At 47.3% G+C, this 22,662-nt stretch overlaps 2 protein-coding genes across 2 annotated transcripts; both read left to right on the top strand.

Annotated features, from left to right (window-relative positions):
• Positions 1–6,181: 6,181 nt before the first annotated feature.
• LOC133892282 (uncharacterized) lies at positions 6,182–13,247 on the top strand. The gene is made up of 5 exons (XM_062332967.1): positions 6,182–6,689; positions 7,335–7,894; positions 9,009–9,355; positions 11,836–12,434; positions 12,567–13,247. Exons 1-5 carry the CDS (start codon positions 6,303–6,305, stop codon positions 13,245–13,247), a joined length of 2,574 nt encoding a protein of 857 aa, XP_062188951.1. The 5' UTR covers positions 6,182–6,302.
• On the top strand, positions 6,701–8,025 carry LOC133892311 (uncharacterized). The gene has a single exon (XM_062332995.1). The coding sequence runs from the start codon at positions 7,326–7,328 to the stop codon at positions 7,932–7,934; it is 609 nt and encodes a 202-aa protein (XP_062188979.1). The 5' UTR covers positions 6,701–7,325; the 3' UTR covers positions 7,935–8,025.
• Positions 13,248–22,662: the final 9,415 nt, after the last annotated feature.

Here is a 22,662-nt window from a genome sequence, read left to right as displayed (position 1 = left end):
AATGTTAGCAACCATCTCATAGAAACTATCTTGGATTAACCATCCCTATTCAAATTTGAAGGGAGGTTGTTTTCCATAATGGAACGAAGCACATGTACTAAACAATAAATGAGTATAGTCCGATCTTGCCCTATCCATCGCATCAACTGAGACCTTCGGATATTTAGCTTCCCATTCAATACTCATGAGTATCCTATCGAGTTTTTCATAGGTTAGAGGATCTAGGTCATTTGCCCATGTATATTGGCATCCTGACATTACTATCTCCCATAGATTCACTGTTTCAATTACAGCATTGAATAAACGGGGCCAGCATGGATCAAAATTATCATTATTCTTATCCTTCGGTTTTCGCATAATATTGAAATCCCCCCCCCCCCCCATTAATATTGGGTGAGTTTTAGCACTACAAACGTGAGCCATTTCTGTAAGAAATGCAGACTTTAGATCTGTATATGTATCGCGCTCATTCGAAACAAGGCTTTCGTGTTTGAACTCATATTTATTGTATAACCGTATATGTATCGTGGCCGTGCCATTATACTCAAAGTATACAAAAGAAGGAGACAAACTATAATTGAGACATGTAACTTCATTCATTCAATGTCGAAATCATAAAGTACGGTTTCATAGTTTACAATCTGCTCAACACATGTACAAACACACACGCTATATGACTATTTCTTAGGCAATTACTTCGTCCTGGTTCTCGTGGCCTCACAGGGCCCCCGGTTAATTGCATCCGACTTCCCGGACAACCTCCGATTAAACTGCACTGCACTGGTTGTCGTCAAATTGTCTCTGAGTCTACAAAGTTGTAGTCACACGCATCATAGACAAAGCAAAGTGAGCGTTAAACAATAAAAGTAAAAGACGGAACAGACAGTCTAGCATGAGCTTTATGGACTGTTTATACATCTCGGGTCATCATTGACCACACAGGCCTCAAACATGGCAGCCCCTCATCATCGGTCGTAGCCTCAGGTGCTATACGAGGATAGAGGGAGAGAGAATCTAGCTACACGGCAATCCGCCAGCTACAACCTAACAGGAGCCTAGCGAACTAACCAGTGCATCTAAGACTTCTGACTACGACCTCTATCACTATCCCACAGTAACAGAGCCCTGAAGACTAGCACCACAAAGGCGAAGGGTAATAACAAACTAAAAAGGTGCTGTCAGGCCTCGCTATACGTCATTGGCCGCGACACAATCCCAAATTCCTAAACCACGAGCTTATTAATCATCACTGGTCCTGATCATCATGCTATCAATAAATCTATTAGCAAAAGACCTCAGATTACCATGTGATTAGATCACAAAACCTACAACAATAAGGCTGCAACAGCAGAATTGCAGTAACCACACATGAAAGGTCACAAAGGCCGTAGGATAATCACCAAGGCATCACAAAGGGGGCAAGCAACAGCAAGCCTTATCACACCAAAGCCACCAACACCTGGAACAACCTGATGAGCCAATGCCAGTATCAGATCAGAGCAATCAACAGCCCTTTGAACCATTTCATCCAACAAAGTATCAACAGAGAACAGGTTAACGGCATAAGCAACTACATAGACAAGCCCAATACCAGGACAGGTAGATGCACAGCATGCGCAGAAACCCCACCATCTCAGGCTGTAAAGGGGTGCACAATGCAAATCAATCCGTAGCAACAGCCATGATCAGACAGCCGGGCGTCACAACACAACACCCGTTCGGGAATGACACACACGCGCTACACCAGCGGCACAAACATTCGACGGCTCCTAGACCCCCGACCAGTGTGCCGGCGGCCCTCTGGCTCCCAGCCGGTGACCATACTCATGGCAACACCTTCTATGGTTACGGTACACAGCCGACCAGCCTCCATCACCAAGCAAAAAAGAACAGTCGCCACCACAAAGCCAAATTAAACCGGCTACCATCATAGGGCAAAACAGACCGACCACCACCCCATAGCAAAACAGTCCAACCACCATCACAGCTTCTTCTACGGACGCTACTCATCAGCCGGCCAGATTCATCACCAAGCAACAAGAACGCCCATCTCTTCCAAGCCAACAAAAAACAATTCAGCTGTCACCAACTCACTACACTGCCATCCCACAACATCACAGTACAGCATCATCTCAAGGACGCAGCGTGATAGCCGGCCGGACTCACCACCACAAGACAAACGGCCGAGTTCAATTTCGACACCTTGGCATAGGCCAACACCTGCACGGACACAGCGTCGAAGCGCCAGCCGGCCACTTTTGCGGCAGCAAGAGGGAAAGGAAGGAGGCAGCTATTGTGGGGACATACCGACGAGGACGACGGCCATGGTTCCCTGACTAAGCAAAAGTCGACGACCAAACAAAAATCGAAGCAGCGAGCTTTCTCCCTCTCCCCTCTTCTCTTTTCTCCTTTCTCTTCTCTCTCTCTTCTCTCTCTCTCAGATCCGCCGCCCCCTTCCCGCGAGCACCCTCCCGAACTATATAGCCGGCGGCTAGGGTTCCCACGCGGAAAGAACGGATCGGGGCCACTCGGATTTTGGGGGAAAGGATAGGAACGGGGAGAGATAAGCAAGGGGAGCTGGCGGCGTGGCACGGCTCGGTATGGCTCGAGAGCAGCCGGGGCGCAGTGCTCGGTTCGGGCCCGGGAAGCAGAGAGGAGGAGGGGAGAAGGGAGAGCAGGAGAGGGGAAGCGAGCGACTCGGGCTCAGGCGCAGCCGAGCCAGCGAGCGCGAGGAGCAAGGCGGCGCGGGGAGAGAGAGGCGGAGGCGGCGTGAGCGAGGGGAGAAGAGAAACAGGAGCCCCGCGCCCCTAGGGCAGGCGTGACCGGGGCGGATATAAGGAGGGGAGCTGGGCTGGGCCGGCCTGGCGGAGACGGGAGGAGATGGAATGGACGGGCCGGCCCAAAGCTTGATGGGCTTTCTCTTTTTTCTCTCTTTTTTTTTCTTTTCTTTTCTTCTCTTTTCTTTTTTTTTATATATGTATATGTGTAGCTCTTTTGGCATACCAAAATGGCATCGTACAAGATCATCTTGGACCGGTCCATAAACCGCTAATAAGGCCCATGTGAAACTGTACTTTTTGTTCTTTAGAAGGAACTTAGTATAGAAATCGCCTTCCATAATAGAGCTAATGTCAAATATTGTTGAATTGACTCCGACTAGCATACCACCATCTACCTCTTGGTGACATTATGTGTCACAGGTACTCAAGGCCACCACATAAGTATGAAAATCGCTTCTACCTATCTCCATAATAGCAAGGAAATCTATGTGTTGTTCTTTCAGTATCCGAAAGGAAGTTATGTTTAGCTAAGTCTTCAAGACCTCTACTATTCTAAAAGATACCTTTCATTAAATAACTAATTTTGATGGAGTGTTTGATTTTTTTGGGGGGGGGGGGGGCGGTTTATCTTGCCCTTGTTTTTTTGCAGAGTTGGACTTTTTCTTCCTTGGAACAGCATTTAGATCATCATATATTTGATCTAAACCCTCATCATCAAGGTCCTCAGTTAGATCACGACATATGTGATTGAGGTGTTTATCAATCCCATCCGTATCTTTCTCATCTCTGTGCATATTTAGCACTAAATATCTGCCGCTAGGTTTCTTGCCAAAATTAGTATTTATCTGCTTAGGTGTAACAAATAACCTATCAATCTTAATATTCTTAATAGAAATAATATAACTTAATCTATTTGTGAGAAAGCGTGAAAAGAGCCAATTGTTTATATCTCTTTCATCTCTACCCAAAACAACACCTAAGTTCTTAATATTGGAAGTAACTTTCTTGTTGGAAAAGGAAATAAAAGATGCATTGTTCATACCTTGTTCCAAGCTGTTCTTTGCCACCATGCGCATCGCCTTTGTCATCGTATCCTCGTCACTGCGTGTAGAAGGCCTGTTGCTTGTATGCTGAGCCTGCAACATCCCCCCCACCCCCCAGATGAAAGGATCGGTGACGTCCTAAGAGGGGGGGATGAATTAGGACACTTAAAACTTTTCAGCTCCAAAAATAACATAAGATAAACCTATATCAATTTCTATTTAAATATGCTCTAGATTTATCTAGTGTGTCTACTCTACCGATCAAAGCGCTTGCAAGTTATCTAAGAAGGTAAATTGCAAGTAGGTAAATGTGAAAACGTAAATAAGGTAGAGAGAGCAAACTCGGCACAATGATTTTTTTCCCGTGGTATTGATGGCATGAATGCCACCCCTAGTCCACGTTGGAGCTCCACAAAGGATATGTTTCTGGTCGGCACCCGGTCACGGCCTTTGAGCCACCGAGTCACAAAGACAAGGCCTCCACCCGGATGAGCCACCAAGGCAAGGTCTCACCACTAGCCTCTCTTTCGGTTCCTTGTCACCGTGATCACTTCGAATCTTGAGCCACAAAGGCAAGGGTCTCCGTGTCCCCGCACAATCGTCTTGCCGCCGCTCCACACCAAGTCAGAGGGCCAACAAGCTTACCGGCGAGTCACCAAGACTCCAAGGTGCTGGCGTACCAAGAGGTATACTGTTGGATCACTCCTTGATTCACTCTCTAGGGACCAATCACCTAGCAACTCACTCTCTAGGCCTATAAGCACTAATCACTCACTAATCTTGTGCTTAATCACCTTGGATAATCATTTTAAGCACTTTGGTGGCTTGGATGTCTTCTCAGGTGTGTATGAACTTTTCTGAACTTCAACACACTCAAATGATTGAGTGGAGGGGTATTTATAGCCTCAAACTCACGCACTAGCCGTTAACCCAACGGCTCTAAAACGCTAGTAACACCGGATGATCAGGTGAGAACAGTAGTACTAACATCGGATCGTCCGGTGAGTACACTCTCACAAACTAACTGTTGGAACCCCACTCAAGCCTCTGTGAACACCGTATACTCCGGTGTATATTGCAACATCATCACCAGACATTCCGGTGAATATACCTTAACCATCCGAGCCAACTTCTTCTCTATGTAAATTGCTCCGGTGTATTCCTAGTGCACATCACTTCATCACCAGACCATCCGGTGAGTTATCCTCAGCCAGCCGAGCCAATGCAACCCTCTCTGGAAAATCTGCTCCGGTGTACACATCTTCAGAGCATCGGACCTTCCGGTGAGGTCACTGCATTCTCCCCTTTGTCAACAATGCTCCGGTGCTTTTTCTCTAGTGTGTTCAAATAAGTCACCGGACTATCCGGTGGGGTCTTCTATTTCTTCTTCGTCTTTGCACTGTTCATTGTCCGGTATTTGTACTTCCGTAGCACCGAACCATTCGGCGTAACAGTTGTGTCCATTTTACCCACGTGTCACTAAGAAATACTCCGGTATTTAGCAAACACTTGGCACCAGACTTTCCGGTGAGGTCAAATACCTCTGGACATAATACTCTGGTGTGTTCAGCTATGTGAACATCGAACCATCCGGTGTAGTTATTTTTTCTGGGACTTTTTTCAACTCAATCAAACTTTGTCCCGGCTTCAGTGGCTTCTTCATGTATTGCATCCATGAGACCTACTAACATATATTCTTGACAAACATGTTAGTCTTATTGACTATGTTATTATTAATCACTAAAATCATAATCATAATCTAATATAACTATTTTTCGCTACACCAGAGATAGTGAAAATATCAACAGCGAATATCTCCTGCTGAACCTCATCAATTTTATCATAGGAAGAGAGCAATTCCAGCATCACCACATTCGACAAATTTGCCTTGAAACCATTCCTTTTGCACAGCATTTGTAGCTGACGCCTGTGTAAAGTGTGCAGCAAGAGGACACAAGCATTTGCTCGAGCATATGATTTGTCCACCAAAGACGCCACAAGAGGAGTCACTGATGGCATGTTATAGTGATGGCACCGAATTCAGTCGCAGAAACATATCCGGTGCCACTTCACAGCGTCACATCATCAAAGACTTCTTTTCTAGGGTTGAGAGGGTAATTATGATGGTTTGGAGAGTTCCATGTTATATTTTAGACGGCTTCACATGCAAGATGAAAAATGGAACCGGGCCGGCATAGCTTCGAGTTGAAGAAGGAACTTTTACCTTTTCCTCATACTCTATAAGTCTCAGGCCTCAAGCTAACAGTCATCTTTAAAAAGTTAGATTCTACCTAGTATAGGGCTATATATAGATAGCGCCTATCAGACCATAAAATCTTTAAAAAGCGAGACCATGGTTATATGTGGAATACTTCGCTGCTCATCTTTGCCATAGGCAAGAAGCTTACTTTGCGTGCCGAACAACTAATAAATCAGAAAGTGCACTGACAGAAATGGAGAGATCCTAAGCTGTTTGGTCATGGCCGCCGCTAGCAACGCGGCCATGCATCTTTGCACGGGGCAACCTTGCGACCCACCCACCACAGAAAATGCACCCGCCATGAATCCTAGGCTGCTCATGGCTGCTCGCGTCGGCGACATCCAGTGGCTAAAGGATCTTGTGGACATGGGAAGCATGGCGGCGCGTCCCGATTTCGTCGTCCGAGTTGAGGGACTAGGACCTTCCGCGGCAATGCTCCTTCAGGGAGTCACCGTCGTTGAGGGGGACTCCGCGCTCCACGTTGTAGCAGCGCGTGGCGACGGAGACAAGTTCTTGGAGGCCGCAAAGGTGATCCACGACATGGCCGGGCACCTCCTTGGCATGCCCAACAGGAACGGTGACACGCCGCTGCACCGTGCCGCTAGGGTTGGGTGTTAGTATTAATCTTGACTTGTGTAGTTAGCATGTATGTCATGCGGGTCTTTTAGCTAGTTTGTGTTAGTCCGCAGCTGTGTGTTGCAGTGCGGTGCAGCTAGCTGATCGATGATTGAGTCGTCATTAGATTAAGCAGAGTTACTGAGCTGCATACAGGAAAGTGGCCGTCTTATGCGGATCATGGAGACACAACATGCATGAGTTAGTGGCTTGTGCGTGTGTGGATCGTGCGGGCGTGTGCGTGAGACTCGGCCAACAGGTTCTTGCATGCGGCTGGGAGCGAGTCCTCAGGTTGGTTAGCTTCATACGTGTGAGGAGGGAGTGGAGCCCGGGTATGCGTGCGTGGCGTGAGTCCCGGGCAGTTTGTTGCTCCGTGTGCATGTCAGTGAAGCTATATAAGCTGTGTACTTGCTTGGCTAATTGGGAAGTGAATACAGACAATAAGAAAAGGGCGTTCGTTGCCGGTAAGTCTGTGTGTGTTAGCTTCTCCACAGTACTGCTTGCTAGCAACTCTTGTGTTTGCGTGTGTCCTCCGAGCAGCGTGAGTTTCTGTCTGCTGCGTCCAGTGCCGCGTGAGATCGCGTAAGTCGAAGGAGGCAGCTCCAACATTTGGTATCAGAGCCGTGTATGCCCAAGATCCTGCGCTACTACCTCGACTCCATGGCGATGGTTCCGCACAGTGCCGGGGGAAGTAGCGGTGTCTCGCTCGCGTACCCGCTGCTCTCCTCGACGAACTACACCGCGTGGGCGATCAAGGTGGAGGCCATTCTTGATGCTCAGGGCCTTTGGGAGGTCGTGAATCCAGCAAAAGGCGAGGTGGCGGACGCACGGAAGGACAAGACGGCGAGGGCACAACTTCTCCAAGCGCTACCGGAGGACATCCTCATGCAGGTCTCACAAAAGAAGACGGCGAAAGAGCTTTGGGACAGCCTCAAGACAAGGTTCGTCGGAGCCGACCGCGTCAAGGCCGCTCGTCTTTCAACCTTGAAAGGCGAGTTCGACTTGCTGCGCATGAAGGAGGGGGAGCCGTTGGACGACTACGCCGGCAAAATCAGTGGCATGGCGGCGAGGTACGCCAACCTCGGCGCAACACTCGACGACTCCGCCATGGTCAAGAAGCTCCTCGACACCGTCCCAGATCGGCTCTACCCTGTCGTTGCGGGGATCGAGCAGTTTTGTGACGTGGAGAAGATGCCGTTTGAGGAGGCACTTGGGAGGCTGAAGGCCTTCGACTAGCGTTCTCGACGGCGCACTCAAGCCAGCGAGACTAGTGATGGCCAGCTCCTGCTCACGGCGGCCGAGTGGCAGTCTCGGCAAAAGGACAAGTCCATGGGAAGTGAATACAGACAATAAGAAAAGGGCGTTCGTTGCCGGTAAGTCTGTGTGTGTTAGCTTCTCCACAGTACTGCTTGCTAGCAACTCTTGTGTTTGCGTGTGTCCTCCGAGCAGCGTGAGTTTCTGTCTGCTGCGTCCAGTGCCGCGTGAGATCGCGTAAGTCGAAGGAGGCAGCTCCATGGGAAAGAAAGGTAAATGCTATAATTGCGGTGTCCGTGGACATTTTGCCAGGGAATGTCCCAAGCCAAAGAGGGAAGAAGCGCTCCTTGCGATGGCGGATGAGGAACCGACGTTACTTTGAAGTTTTGTCTAGGATGGTAAAATAATCCAAGTCAAGATTAGGGGGAAATTTGTTAGTATTAATCTTGACTTGTGTAGTTAGCATGTATGTCATGCGGGTCTTTTAGCTAGTTTGTGTTAGTCCGCAGCTGTGTGTTGCAGTGCGGTGCAGCTAGCTGATCGATGATTGAGTCGTCATTAGATTAAGCAGAGTTACTGAGCTGCATACAGGAAAGTGGCCGTCTTATGCGGATCATGGAGACACAACATGCATGAGTTAGTGGCTTGTGCGTGTGTGGATCGTGCGGGCGTGTGCGTGAGACTCGGCCAACAGGTTCTTGCATGCGGCTGGGAGCGAGTCCTCAGGTTGGTTAGCTTCATACGTGTGAGGAGGGAGTGGAGCCCGGGTATGCGTGCGTGGCGTGAGTCCCGGGCAGTTTGTTGCTCCGTGTGCATGTCAGTGAAGCTATATAAGCTGTGTACTTGCTTGGCTAATTGGGAAGTGAATACAGACAATAAGAAAAGGGCGTTCGTTGCCGGTAAGTCTGTGTGTGTTAGCTTCTCCACAGTACTGCTTGCTAGCAACTCTTGTGTTTGCGTGTGTCCTCCGAGCAGCGTGAGTTTCTGTCTGCTGCGTCCAGTGCCGCGTGAGATCGCGTAAGTCGAAGGAGGCAGCTCCAACATTGGGAACGCCAGGATGGTCTCTCACCTGATTGATCTGGCCAAGAGCAGCAAGTGCCACGGCGCGGGGAGATTGGTGAAGGAGCTGTTGCGCACGGAGAACAAGCTCGGGGAGACAGCGTTGCACGAGGCAGTCCGCGTTGGGAATGAGGATATCGTCATCCGGCTAATGGCCGAGGATTCTGAATTGGCCAGCCTCCCAAGAGATGGTGCTTCGCCGTTGTACCTCGCCGTCCTGCTGGACGAGGTTGGTATTGCGAGGTCACTGCATGATATGAGTGACGGGAACCTTTCGTATGGTGGACCAAATGGGCAAAACGCCTTACATGCCGCAAGTCTCCGGGGGAAAGGTATACCTATTTGTTACTCGATCTATTCCTTCTAATTTTAGTAACTAATTAATAGATTCCTTTATAATGACATTAAGTAGAAAGTTTATAATTTGAGTTGAAAGCTGCAATCTTCAAGTTGAAAATTTTAAATTCATGCTAAAAATTCAGTCTTTTTAGTGGAAGCTTCAAATTCTTGAGTTAGAAAGTTTCACTACTTTGGAAATATTAATGTTCAAATGGCCGAGATCAAAATTAGAAAATTTGAGCTGAAGTCTTCAAGATAAACGTTTTAAATTTGTATTGAAAGTTCAAAATTTCAGGTTGAAAGGTGTAATATAAAATGTTAAGTATTTAGTTAAGTAGTTGATGTTAATCATATAACATTATTAGTGTATTCATTCCTTCTAGGTTTAGTAACTATTTAGTTAAGTAGTTCTCCAGGGCGAAGGTATACCTACTTATTAGTGTATTCATTCCTTCTAGGTTTAGTAACTATTTAGTTAAGTTGTCCTCCGAGGCCAAGGTGTATACCTACTTATTAGTGTATTCATTCCTTCTAAATTTAGTAACTAGTTAATGAATTCCTTTTTACTATCATTAAGTCGAGAGTTTAAATTTGAGTTGAAAGCTGCAATCTTCAAGTTGAAAATTCTAGGTTCATGTTAAAAATTCAGTTTTTTAGTTGAAGTTTCAAAATCCTGAGTTAGAAAATTTCACTAATTAGGAAATGTTAATGTTCAAATGTCCAAGATCAAAGGTAGAAATTTTGAACTAAATTCTTCAAGATGAACAATTTAAACTTTCGTTGATAGTTCAAATTCTCAGGTTAAAGTTACCGTACAAAGTGTTACCCAGTTAGTTTACTGCTTAATGTTGTATCATATTCCACTGTTTTTCTCCTTAGTCGTAATTTTGGTCAAATGTATTTTTTGGAACTTCTTCATTTGACTCTAGTAGAAATTTGGAATTTTGAGTTTCAGTTATGGATAGTCAAGTTAAATCATTTTGCGTTCTTAAGTTGAAAATTGAAGCGGAATGGGTGGGGAATGACAACAGCTGGTTTTTTTGGTTGTTGGTGGGAGGATTATCACCCCTAGCTAGCACGACCCTCCTGTGTAGTGGCGGAGCGAAGGAAAGAATTATGCATGCAAACCTTCTCTTGCAATGAAACGGTCCATGGTATCTCAAGGGGTGAGTTCCAGCGGAGCTCACGTAGTTATCTGCCCTGGCATGTTGCCATTAGGGGCTACTAGGAGTTTTCTCAAATATAGGTTTTGGTCTATTGTGACGGTGAGTATATGTTTGCTTTTCATTTCGGATAAATGGTAAGTAGTCTAGTTTCTAATAATTGAAATAGGGGATAAACGATTTTAACGAGAATACACCTGGGCAGGGAAAAAATCTCGGACGGATGGACCCGATAGAAAAATTTATCATGTTTACCAGTATTCTGTTTAAATTTTATTTGAATTTTGTTTGAATCTGTTAAAATTTGGTTCGGTATATCCAATATTTGTGATATATCGTGTTTACTAGTGACCTCCGGTAAATTTCATTTATCAGTAATATTTTCCCTGCACATGGATCGAATAATAGTGTCCTTACTTGAATGGATGCAATGATCAAATATATGATTAATGCTACCGAAGAATTAAGTTCATTATATTTGTAACTATAATTTAAGCAGTGAAGCCACAAAATGTGGTCTTTTCGCTGGGTATACATTCATCTACAAGTTGAAAATTGACCTCGTAGTAGCGGCTGACCTCCTCGGGGTACCAGGCAGGCACATAGGCAGGCACATCTACCCCTCCCCTTGCCGCTGACTGCGGGTTGGATGCGACGAGCAGCCCACCATGTCTCCAGCACCATCACTCGCACCTTCTCCCCCTTTGTCGTCGGCCCCAGCCCTGGGAACCCCTTCCCCGCCTTATCCCGTGCGCCCGCGGCCGTGGTGGTGGAGAATTGCTTGGAGAGAGAGAGTAGATGGGGAAAGGTGGAGAGAGGGAGTGTGTGGAGTGGTCGAACTGGTGACTGAAAAAATATCGCATGCGATCGAGCTGGACGGGAGTGAGCCTAAATCCGATCGAAGTAAAATTTCGGATCCGATCGTTTTAGTGCTGGTTCATCCTACAACCGGCACTGATACGAACTATTAGTGTCGGTTTTTAGCGGCTTCACCACGATTTAGGTGTGAGAGGTTACGAACTGACAGTGATACATTTTTACTGTCGGTTTTTATATAACCGGTAATGATGAACCGTTACTTATGTCTAATTCAGTAGTAGTGTCTAGTAATGAGTTGCAAATTATGAAGATGGATATATAGAAACTACATCACCAGTTTTGTTATTAGAAACACTTGTACGATATTATGATCTTATAAAATCTAATCGTGCAAAGTTAGAGAAAAAGAAGCAAAGATCAAAGTCGCATGTCAATTAATGACTGTAAAAAGTAAAATAGCATATCATATAACACGCACAATGCATGGTTCCATTTGGCGGCAGTGATGACAGCGATGCTATTGGGTTGGAACGAGGGCCTTACCGAACAAACGGACCATGATGGGTGCACGCCTCTTCACTTCGCCGCATCGCAAGAAGAAGGCCGGACCTGCCGGATCTCCCCTCATTCCAAGTTCCCCTGGATTCGCTTCACGACATCGACGACGGCAGACATCCCACTCTTGTTACTGCAAACCAACCCTTCTTCAGCATACCAGCCGGACGCCGGTGGCTCATTCCCGATACATGTTGCAGCTGCAGTCGGTGCGAACAAGGCAGTTTCCACTTTCCTCGAAATGTCTCCAGACAGCGCGGGTCTATGCGACGCGAATGGGCGGACGTTCCTCCATGTTGCCGTGGAGAGGAAGAGATACAGTGTAGTGAAGCATGCCTGCCGAACTCCATCGTTGAGTTGGATTCTGAACATGCAAGACAACAACGGGGACACTGCACTGCACCTAGCTGTGAAGGCTGGGGATACCGAGACGTTCTTCCCTCTGTTCAGGAACCGGCAAGTGCGCATGGATTTGACAAATAACAATGGGCAAACTTGTCGAGACCTGTCACTTAGTGATATTCCTCCAGGGTTGTCATATAAATGGGTACGTGATTTATTTACCCTGTCTCCCAACTTGTAATTATTTCCAGGTAGATAGATTCGGTCTCCCTATGAAGGGACAAAAAGAAAGTAATAAGTACCATGATTATATATTTTTCCTTTCTTTTTTTTGCAGAACCCCAAGCAAATGATACATCGTGCTTTAACACGTGCGAGCGCGAGCCATGGCGTCCGTCGCTGGGACCAGTTTGAGGAAGAGTACATCCTGCAACCAAGACGAGAGGACGAGGAGAAAGAATCCGAGAAGCTGAACAACTCGACGCAGACTCTAGGCATCAGCTCGGTGCTTATAGCGACTGTGACGTTCGGCGCCGCCTTCGCCCTCCCAGGAGGCTACGTCGCCGACGACCACGCAAATGGTGGCACGCCGACGCTCGCCGGGGGGTACACCTTCGACGCGTTCGTCATGGCCAACGCGCTGGCGTTCACCTGCTCCGCGCTGGGCACCGTCGGCCTCATGTACTCCGGCATCACCACCGTCGACCTGCCCATCCGCCAGAAGCACTTCCTGAGGTCCCTCTTCTTCGTGTCAAGCTCCTTGACTTCCCTTGTTGCTGCCTTCGCGTTGGCTACGTACACGGTGCTGGCCCCGGTTGCTCACAAGACTGCCGTCGCAATCTGTGTGGTCACTCCGGTGGTCGTGATCTACAGAAGTGTAGGGCGATTTCAGAGAATGCATGCCCTTGTGGGACCTTTATACGTTAGGGCTGGGATCCGGCCATTGCTGATGCTAGCGAAAGACGTCTTTACAAGGATGTTAAGGTTATATTGGCCCTTCATAGTGATCTTTAGTTGATCCTCTTGCGCAAGAAATTAACTGGACATAACATACGCAACATTAGTGTCTCGAAGAGGCGTGAAGACGTACAATACTACGCCATCCGGTCACCTAGCTTCTGAACAATATCTCTCTTGTTGAAATAAATATAAGTGTCAATTTATGTCTCCCTTGTGCTTGTAACTTTCTTTTTGAGACTAATTAGCATATTGTTCTTTTACCTTAAGTTGCTCTTTCACCTGGAAATTTCTGATCTCTTGGTCATATAAAATTGCGTACTGTTTCGCTTAAAATTGCAGTAGTATTACTTGATGTGAATTTTATGGAATACTTACTGCCGTTTCAACTGTGACTCATCCGGTTTAGGTATACCTACTACGCAGAACGGTACGTTAGCGTGATGCTGTGAACACGTTGAACTAGCTGCGCTGCTGACAATAGCCTAATCTATCGACGTAAGCATTAGTAGTGAGTTCATTACATCTCTCTAAATGCTTATCTTTTCTCATTACATCATCTGCATTTGATGCATCAGTTGAGAAATTAGAAATGCACGTGGCTAATTACATGGTGCGTGCAAGGAATAGACGAAGGATTAAACTAAGAAGGGCAAAGCATCAAAATCTCATCATCATTAAGCATCATCTCTTTCCTGCATCTTCATCCACTACAGAACCAGCTATAAATAGCGGCTCATCACTGCTAATTATACAAGAACCAATAATAAAAATATATCATTGCCGGTTCTTACTCTCCCACACCCGAACCATGATGAAACCGTTAAGCATCGGTACTGATACGAATTATCATTGCCAGTTTTAAATATGAATCAGCACTGATAGTATCACTGCCAGTTTTAAATACTAACCGGCAGTGAAACGTAGCCCGAACCCGAAGTTTCTATGGAATGGGATTTTGGCTTGCGCTCTGGCGTCCGCTCGGCTTGGCCATGCGCGTCCACCTTATCCTCTCTTTCTCTCTCACCCTCGCGTCCTCACCCTCATCTCTCTCTCCTCTTCCTCTCTCCGCCTTTCTCTCTTCTTGTCTTGTGGACCACTCTGCCGCCAACGACCAACAGGCCATGGAGGCGGCCATCCTCACACCCTAGCAGGTCGTCTCGCCTCCTACGATGCTGGTGAAGAAGGTGCCTGTGGCAATGCCAAAGACCAGGTGGTGTGCCACCGCCGCAGCAAGGAGGAGGACGCTCGGTGACATCACCAACCTGAGGAGGCGCACGCTGGCCGAGGAGGAGGACGAGTCGACGTGCGCAGCGGTGGATGGCCCAGAGGGTGGTGACGCCCAGTTGGTCAAGGCTTGAAATTCCCCGATCCACCACCACCACCACTGTCTCTTGATAACTATCATGGCGTGTTGTGTGGCTAACGTTGCACTTTTTTCCCCAAAAAATTTTGTTTCCGTCTCAGGAGAAAACAGATCTCATAAGTCTCCTCGAGGAAAGAAAGTGAGTCTCTGCGCTCTGCTCTAGTTTCTTCCATCAATTGATCTATTTCGGTGAGCGGTTGGGTTCTTGGTGTGCGCCTTTTGGTCTAACTCGATTCGGGTTGGTTTTGGTGTTTGCAGCAAGATCATAGAGTTGAGCGGGACCGAGATACATAAGCTGTGGCTCACCACAGCAGACCGTCCACAAGGGCGGAGGAGCAGGAGCATGAGCTCGGGGCTGGTGGAGTGGGAGACGGCTGGAGGAGGGCAGGCGGTGGTGGCGGTGTGTCCGTGCGGGGCGGCGATGGCATTCCTCCGTCGGCTGTGAGCATGCGGTGGAGGAGCAGGAGCGTGAGCTCGGGGCTGGTGAAGTGAGAGACAACTGGAGGAGGGCGAGCGGCGGTGGCGACGTGTCTGTGCGGGGCGGCGTGTCCTACAAGGTCCATTAAGGCAACCCGAGCTCTACGACAGCGAGCGCCGTGGTGGTGGGCTCGATGACTCGACATCGAGCTGGCTCAATTCATTTTTTTTTTCTCCCAGAACACCTATTACTATTGGGTCTAGATCTGGCAATGATATCTATCATTTTCTCTGTCAAGTAAATACTGTCGGTTCCAAAACCAACAGTGATCACCCTTTTTTGGTAGTGATCCCTCAAGTTGAGGTCAAGAAAAGATTAGATAAACTAGAGTGCGTTGGTTAATGCAAAGTAGTATGAGTAGGAGTTTGTTTGAGCAAGTTTTACTACTAGCATGTATAGGGTTATTTGATCAACTAGAATGAGGTGCTTGTTGGTTCAGATTTGAGCATGATAATCTCACTAAAAATCTGAGTTATAAGTTGCTTGTAGGTTCAGCATAGAGATATAGTATTATCGCAAGGCTAAGAAACAAGTTACATGTCAAAATTAACAAGGGCTATGTGTAGTAGAGTAGAGCTTTGAATGGATTGGAGCAGAAAAGTTGGTTTTATATATCCTCAGTTCTTGCTCTTAGTTTAATTAAGAACATATGTGCATAATAGTGTGCTAAGCAAGCATCATGCATCATAGCACTGTCTAGAGATGGTGTTAACAAGCTCATTGGTCCATGAGCCCAAACAAAAGACGCCCTCTAAATCTTAACGGAGGGAGTACTATTTTCCTCCATAAAGCATCATTGTTTTTATAATATCTTGAAAAACATGAAATTAAAGATACTTACTAGCATTCTCAAATCAGGAATGCTTAGACCCTCATAATCCTATTTTTGAGCAATTAATTGCCAATTAGCTAGATGATACTTGTGTTTATCTTCGTAGTTATCCCAGGAAAAACTTATATTTTCAACAGAGTCGAAAGATATATTCCCTGCCCTGCAGGCAGCGACCATTCATGGACAGGAACAGTATTGAAAGCTCAAAGTTTAAGCTGCAATGACTTTAAAAAATGCTTAAGCTCCAGCACAGCTCGAATGAAGTTCGATTTGTCAGAGAAAAGAGAAACGGATCAGCAACAAAGGACAAAAAAAGCTGCTTGCAATCATACGCATGCATGTGTCTACAAAAAGAGCTAGAATGTAGCTGTTTCACTGTGACCCTTGTTTACGATTACGACTGTCTGCAAATTGCTAGCATATACGAACTTTTTTTTATAGGCGCCAAAATTTTGAGTACCACGTGTACGATGGTATTTTGCCGTACATATACGCGATCACCCGTATACTTATGCATATACATAAAAAGCAAAGAAAAGAAAAGAAAAAAAAAAGAGGAAGAAGGCCAGCCGGCCTTTTGTCTTTCAGCCGGCCCGGTCCCTTTCCTCCTTCCCGCACAGCCCGGCTAGGCCGGCCCGACCCAGCCGGCTGCCTTATCTTCTCCACGCCGCTGCCCTAAACACCCGAGAGGCCCTGTGCTTCTTCCTCGGCCACCTCACTCACGCCGCCTGGCTTCCTCGCGCCTGATCGCGCCTCCGCCCTAGCGCCCGAGTGGCCCTGTGCTTCTTCCCCCGCAGCCTCGCTCAAGCCTCCTGGCTTACATGCGCCTGGTCGCGCCACCTCTCGCGCCCAAACCGAGCCATCCCCATCCAAATCCAAACTAACTCTCCCTTCTCTATCTCTAAGCCCGACCTGATTCGCTTCCAAATTGGATGGGGTCTCAGCGGATTCCTGTGTATATCTCCCGGGGAAGCTGATTTGTTTTGGATTTGGTTGGATTCATGAAGGATCGGGTCTTTATCTCTTCGCTGCATCTTTATCTCCTCCCATGGGGACCTCGGCCCCCTATAAAAGGGAAGGGAGGGGGTGCCCGGGAAGAAGAGGATTGGAGATTGTGGAGGCGGAAGTTCTGCTCTAGTTCCAGCTCGCCGTCACTTTTAGATCATCGTCGCCCTTGCTCCGGCTGTGCGCCGTTGTCTTGGCTGAACCGCCTGTGGCCGAACCACCTTATGCCGAGGAGGAAAGGCCGAACCTGTGCTGCTGCTGCACCTCTGCTTCCGGGGACACGCCGCGGATTTGTCGCCGTCATCGCCATGTCTCCAACCTAAGGTGAGCCCCGACCATGACTCTCCCTGCTGCTCTGTGATGCCCGGCCATCGCGCCATGGGGTTCATCTTTGTGCCGGTTATTGCGTCGTTGTGCCTTACCTTGGCCCGGCTGCTGTTATGCTCACGCCTGTCCCCGGCCATCGAGCTGTGGTGCTCCTGCTATGCTCAAAATTTTATCGCGGGCCAGTGATGATAAAACTGAGGCCCCGATACGCGTTGCCGATACGCTGTGGACTCTTGCGATTGCCCGTGGGAGAAGAGCGAAGCTGTCGTCGTGCTTATCATCCTACTGTTAGTTTCCGCGATGGCCTGTGATGTTAAAACTGAGGCCGGTTGCCACGTGTGCTTTGTCTTTGCATGCCGTGGTGCTTGATCTTGGTGCCAGGTTAATATAGGTTAGTGGCTAAATGCTTATGATATTCATAATGCTAAACAAAGCCCTGCCTCTGCTGTTGGCTGCTTATATTGCTCTCTGTTGCCTGGCTGCTTATACTGCTGCTGTTGTTACTTGTTAAACATATTACTCCTGAGATACTTGGTTGGCTCGATGGCTATCGGATGCTGCTGTATACATGATTATTGTCCTATTGTCGGTCTTGTGCTATTGTCGGATGCCTAAGGCTTTTGCAGGCTGTTTCATATTGTGGTCAGTGTCTCGGGTTGCACGATATCTTTACTGGCAACTCTGTGTTATGGCCGGCTACTTGTTGGTGATCATATGTTGTAAACTGCAGAGGGTGGGCTTCTTTTGGTTGCCCCAGTATTGAGTTATTGCCAGATAATCCTTTTAAGGATGATCGGTGCTATGGTTGCTGTCTGGTGGTGATTATGTGATACAAAAGAATACAAAAGGAGGTTTTTTTGGCTGCCCCAGTATCAAATTATTGCCAGATACCTAATCCTTTTTAAGGATGTCCGGTGCTATGGCTGATGCCTTTGTGGCTCACATGTTATTACCCAGCCTTTGTTGCGTTCGCCTTTGTAGCGTTCGTCTTTGTGGCACGTTGCCTTTGGTCGGCCGATGAAGACAAGTCCGAGGCCCAAAGAGGAGCTAGTGAGTCAAGCACGGCATTGGAGCTCCCGGTTGTGGCCATGCTGCTGCTTTCGGTCGAAGCTACGTGTCGTACCGCGCTCCTAGCCCACCTCTTCATAAAAACACAATTCTGAGGCCTATGTGGCCGATGATGACCCGGGATATATAAACGGTCCAAAAAGCTCATGCTAGACTGTGGTCCCATTCTTTACTGCTTTTGATTTCTAACACTTACTTTGCTTGGTCTTTGTTGCGTGTGACTACAGCCTTGCAGACTCGAAGACGATCTCGGTATGATGACTGCCAGCGCACTTAATCGGAGGTAGCCCGAAGACGGGTATAATTAACCGGAGAGCCTCACGAGGCCACAGGAACCAAGACAAAGCAATCGCCAGATCGTGAAGATAGTCAGATAGCGTGTGCGTTATGGAGTAAAAATGTATATGAGAGAAGCTGTACTTTATGATTTCGACATGAATGAATAAAGTTACATGTTTCGATTATTACATTCTCCTGTCTCTTGTATACTCTGTATACTGGCACGTCCGCAATATTACATACACGGTTTCAAATACAATTCGAAACGCGAGAAGTTTCGAATCCGCGGAACACCACGTTTTTGTCATATCTCCAACAGGTGCTCGAGGTTGAATTATATGTATGTCATTCTCGCATGTCTGGTACTCTGATATAGTATCAAAGGCTCCGTACTGGTTGGATGTTATACCGTGCCCTTCTGATATTTTTTCTTGTTACAATTACAAAACGGTCGATAAAATCTGGTGGGTTCAGCAACCACACACGCCTCCCTACATCTAGTCTAAAGTACGAGCGAACTTAGGTAGACAATGAGCTTTCTGGTGTTGGGTCTTGGCAGCCCTCAGGATCACCCGCACGACCAGTCCACACTCAACCAGTCACGCGAACGTTTGACCACACAAGCCACTGAGCTATTAGCGAGTCACCCGGTGAGAATACAAGCGGATGATCCGTCAACCAGAACTCGACGATCCGCTTGAACTCGATGAGACAGATAGAAACTTTCTGGAACACGAGAACATAAGTTTCTGAGGCCTGCACAACAAAGTTGCAAGGACCAAACGCACTAGCACCACTTGGGAGAGCTATGATAAAAGCACACCCTCCACACCCAAAGCAATAGCTCGGACCCGTCCAACGCCTAACGGCGAGGCACACCTCCCTGGGAAAGAATGACACTGCAAGGTTGATATCAAACCAACTGGAGATCCTTTTGGCAAAACGCGAGTTGTGCCTAACCCCATCCATCAGCCTCTTGAGCAGGCAAGTGCATAGACAAAGCAACAGCATCCTTCTCGTCCATCTGTTCAGCGACGTCTAGGACATCGTCCTCCTCTCTTGCTACCTTATCAACAACTTCGAACAACAACCGCTCAACTGCCAAATCTATGGCATGTTACACCACTTCATGATGGTGTTCACAGCCCAAAGAATGACCTGAATGTCCCTTGTGCTCAGTGACATCTCCATACTTAGCTGGTGGATAGGAGAAAGTACAATCCTCCAAGGAAGCGCCCATATGAGGCGACTAAACAGGGGCAAATTCGTTTAAAGCATCTATCTCCTGCAAAACCAAATCAGCACCAGATAGTATCAATGCATCCTTATAAGCTTCCTCTCGAGATGACACAACATTCTTGCACTCCAAACCCACACCGGCAAGGTGTAAATTATTCTGCACAGCTTCCTACATAGCATCACCGTCATTGGCAACCCCAGCAGTAATTGAGGTGCTCCCTTAATCAGCATGACCTTTTGCTTGCTTATTGTCACGATCTTGCGACTCATTGTCATCTCCTTATTTTTTGTCAGTCTCGTGGTCATGATCAAGGTCATCGTTATCGCCCTCTTCATTTCCAACATCATCTCCCGACTTATTGAGTGGTAGCACCTCCTCCACCTTAAAGAAAATCTCACAAATCACATCATCTACAACGTTATCAGTAGCTTCCGGGATCTAATTAGCATTAGCCACAGCCACACACGTCCTCACAACCCCGGTCTTTTTTAGGTAGCCCATGTTCAGCTTTTCAGTGGCACCAAGAATGTTGCCCATAGCCCATAACAGCATGAAAGACCTAATTTGATAAGGGACGTCAACACATTGACCCAGACATGCTGCAGATATTGACACGGTTCAATCATCTGGTCCCATTCTTCAAAAATCATCACCACTTCCATTACAGGTCTTGATCTCCTTTATTGCTACCATACGATGTAACTCAACATGACATGGGAAATGAACGATATATGCACCCTTACCATGCTCTTGAACCATCCACGACCATTTCACCAAAATGAGACAGGACAACTCTGCCTTGACAAGTTCTGTAGGCACATTACCCTGCTTGATTCAGATGAAAGCAGACACCGCCTCTTTCTTTTGTGGTTTAGCAGAACCATCATACGGGATTTGAAAGAAACCAAATTAGCAAAACCACATAACATCACCACTGGCTTCTGTGCACAGAGCAACATGCATTGAGGAGTAAAGTGCTCCTCCTCACAAATCATGCAGCAGATCACCATCTTCTTCTTACCCTTGTCAGCTCCCGAGCCTTCACCCTTCTCCATGAAATGCTTCTTTCCTTGATTGGCAGCTATGTGAGCATGTGATTGATATGCAGTAGTGGCTTGATTGGGGTGCTGGTTCCCCGCTCGTTTTTTAGGCGAAGCTTGATTACCCTGATCATAGCCCCCTCCACGTCCACCACCACCACTTCTGATATCAGTCCAGCCACCACCGACATGGCGTCCACGCGCTCGGGGGAAGGAGCGGGGAGGCCTTGATCTGTCTCCCCCCCCCCCTGTCATGACCTGCGTCACATCCTCGAAAGTTGCCAGCACCACCACCTTCATCTCCTGAAACACCTCTACCAGAAGGACCACCGCCACACGCACCAATGCTGCCAGCCGTAGCACCGCCACCAACGCCACCACACGACCGATTCCCGAAGCCACCACAAAATCCACTACCGTCAACCATAACACCCACGCTGAGCGCCTATGCATAAGATCATCGATCGCCAGCATAGGTACCCAACATATTAGGTTTTGGCTGCCAGAACAGTCAAGATCGGATCAAAGAAAGCCCTGGGTTTCGTCGAGCCCAATCTGTGGTCCTAGACAACCCATCTGTAATTGGCAGCCCATGTGGAAAATTGGTGTCATCGTTTGAAATTCGAATTTTCTAGTATTGCAGTTCTGCATGCACTGGAAGTTGGCCGGAGCAGGCTGCAGGACTCTGACGAACTCCCTACAACGGAAGCATCAGCATCAGTCGCCCAAGGTGTGCATTGGTGAGATCCTCGGTTGAGGCAAAGGTCCCACATGGCCGCATGGAGGCCGCCACCCTTGATGTCGCCCTGATCAACATCTTCCTGTGAAATATTGTTTGCCGGTGTCGTCGTACCTGTAGAACATACAGAAGAACGTATCTTTCTCCGAGCAGTCTCATCCGTCGGCACCAGCTCCAACTAATTTTTCACCACACGCGTACTCAGAGGTTTACTCATCATCAAGGAAATCTCTGAGTGCAAGCGATCCAAACCCTCACGCGCTCGACTAAGCCTCTCAACGTTTTCAGCATCCTTATCGGGAGCGATCATAACCGTAGCCAACGCCTGATGTTGGCAGGCAGCATGGATCACCAACGCCCACGCAAAGCACCTAGTCATCGCCTCATTGCCTCAGAACATGACTGGTATAGAAGTCCGGATCAAACAAATAAAGGGCAACAGCGAAATCCTCTCACTGTAGCCAGTCCGACGGGAGCTCCTCCCACGACGATGGCATCGTTGCCGTCGTCTTCTTCAGTTATCCTCCCTCACCAACAACGAAATACCTTTCCTCCTAGCAATTCACAACCGAAGCAATCAAGTGATGTATGGCACAATCGAAACAATGATGTGAGGAGGAAATATTCCCAAACCTAGAACTCGTAGCAAATGGCAAGGAAGAGAAAAATCCACTAGACCATGCAAACGTATGACTTATCAGAACCGTTTATTTGCGTTGAGATTTGTGTTAGAAAGATAGGCAGAAAAAATTATATAATATATAAGAGAATTAATGGATAGATATTCCCAAACCTAGAACTCGTAGCAAATGGCAAGGAAGAGAAAAATCCACTAGACCATGCAAACGTATGACTTATCAGAACCGTTTATTTGCGTTGAGATTTGTGTTAGAAAGATAGGCAGAAAAAATTATATAATATATAAGAGAATTAATGGATAGATGAGTATCAATTAAAAGAGATCGATGATCAAGATAGTCTGTGTATCTATACCCTAATGTGAAGTTAGCTTTCCCCAATGACTAAGGCAGGGTTGCCAAGTGAGACGTGGCGATGGCGAATGTGTGAGATTGAGACAGAATGATTTACGTGGGCACATTTT

This window comes from Phragmites australis, chromosome 15 (genome assembly GCF_958298935.1).
Source record: "Phragmites australis chromosome 15, lpPhrAust1.1, whole genome shotgun sequence".
Lineage (NCBI taxonomy): Eukaryota > Viridiplantae > Streptophyta > Magnoliopsida > Poales > Poaceae > Phragmites > Phragmites australis.
Note: the sequence above shows the minus strand (reverse complement) of the source record. Positions and strands in the feature narration are given on the sequence as shown.

What these genes read in the sequence shown, in the direction of transcription:
- LOC133892282 (XM_062332967.1), top strand. Translation starts at nt 6,303, where the DNA reads ATGGCCGCCGCTAGCAACGCGGCCATGCATCTTTGCACGGGGCAACCT. An exon ending in TGTGACGTGGAGAAGATGCC is followed by an intron (nt 7,895 to 9,008) that starts GTTTGAGGAGGC and finishes TGGGAACGCCAG; the next exon opens with GATGGTCTCTCACCTGATTG. An exon ending in GGGGAAAGGTATACCTATTT is followed by an intron (nt 9,356 to 11,835) that starts GTTACTCGATCT and finishes ATTTGGCGGCAG; the next exon opens with TGATGACAGCGATGCTATTG.
- LOC133892311 (XM_062332995.1), top strand. Translation starts at nt 7,326, where the DNA reads ATGCCCAAGATCCTGCGCTACTACCTCGACTCCATGGCGATGGTTCCG.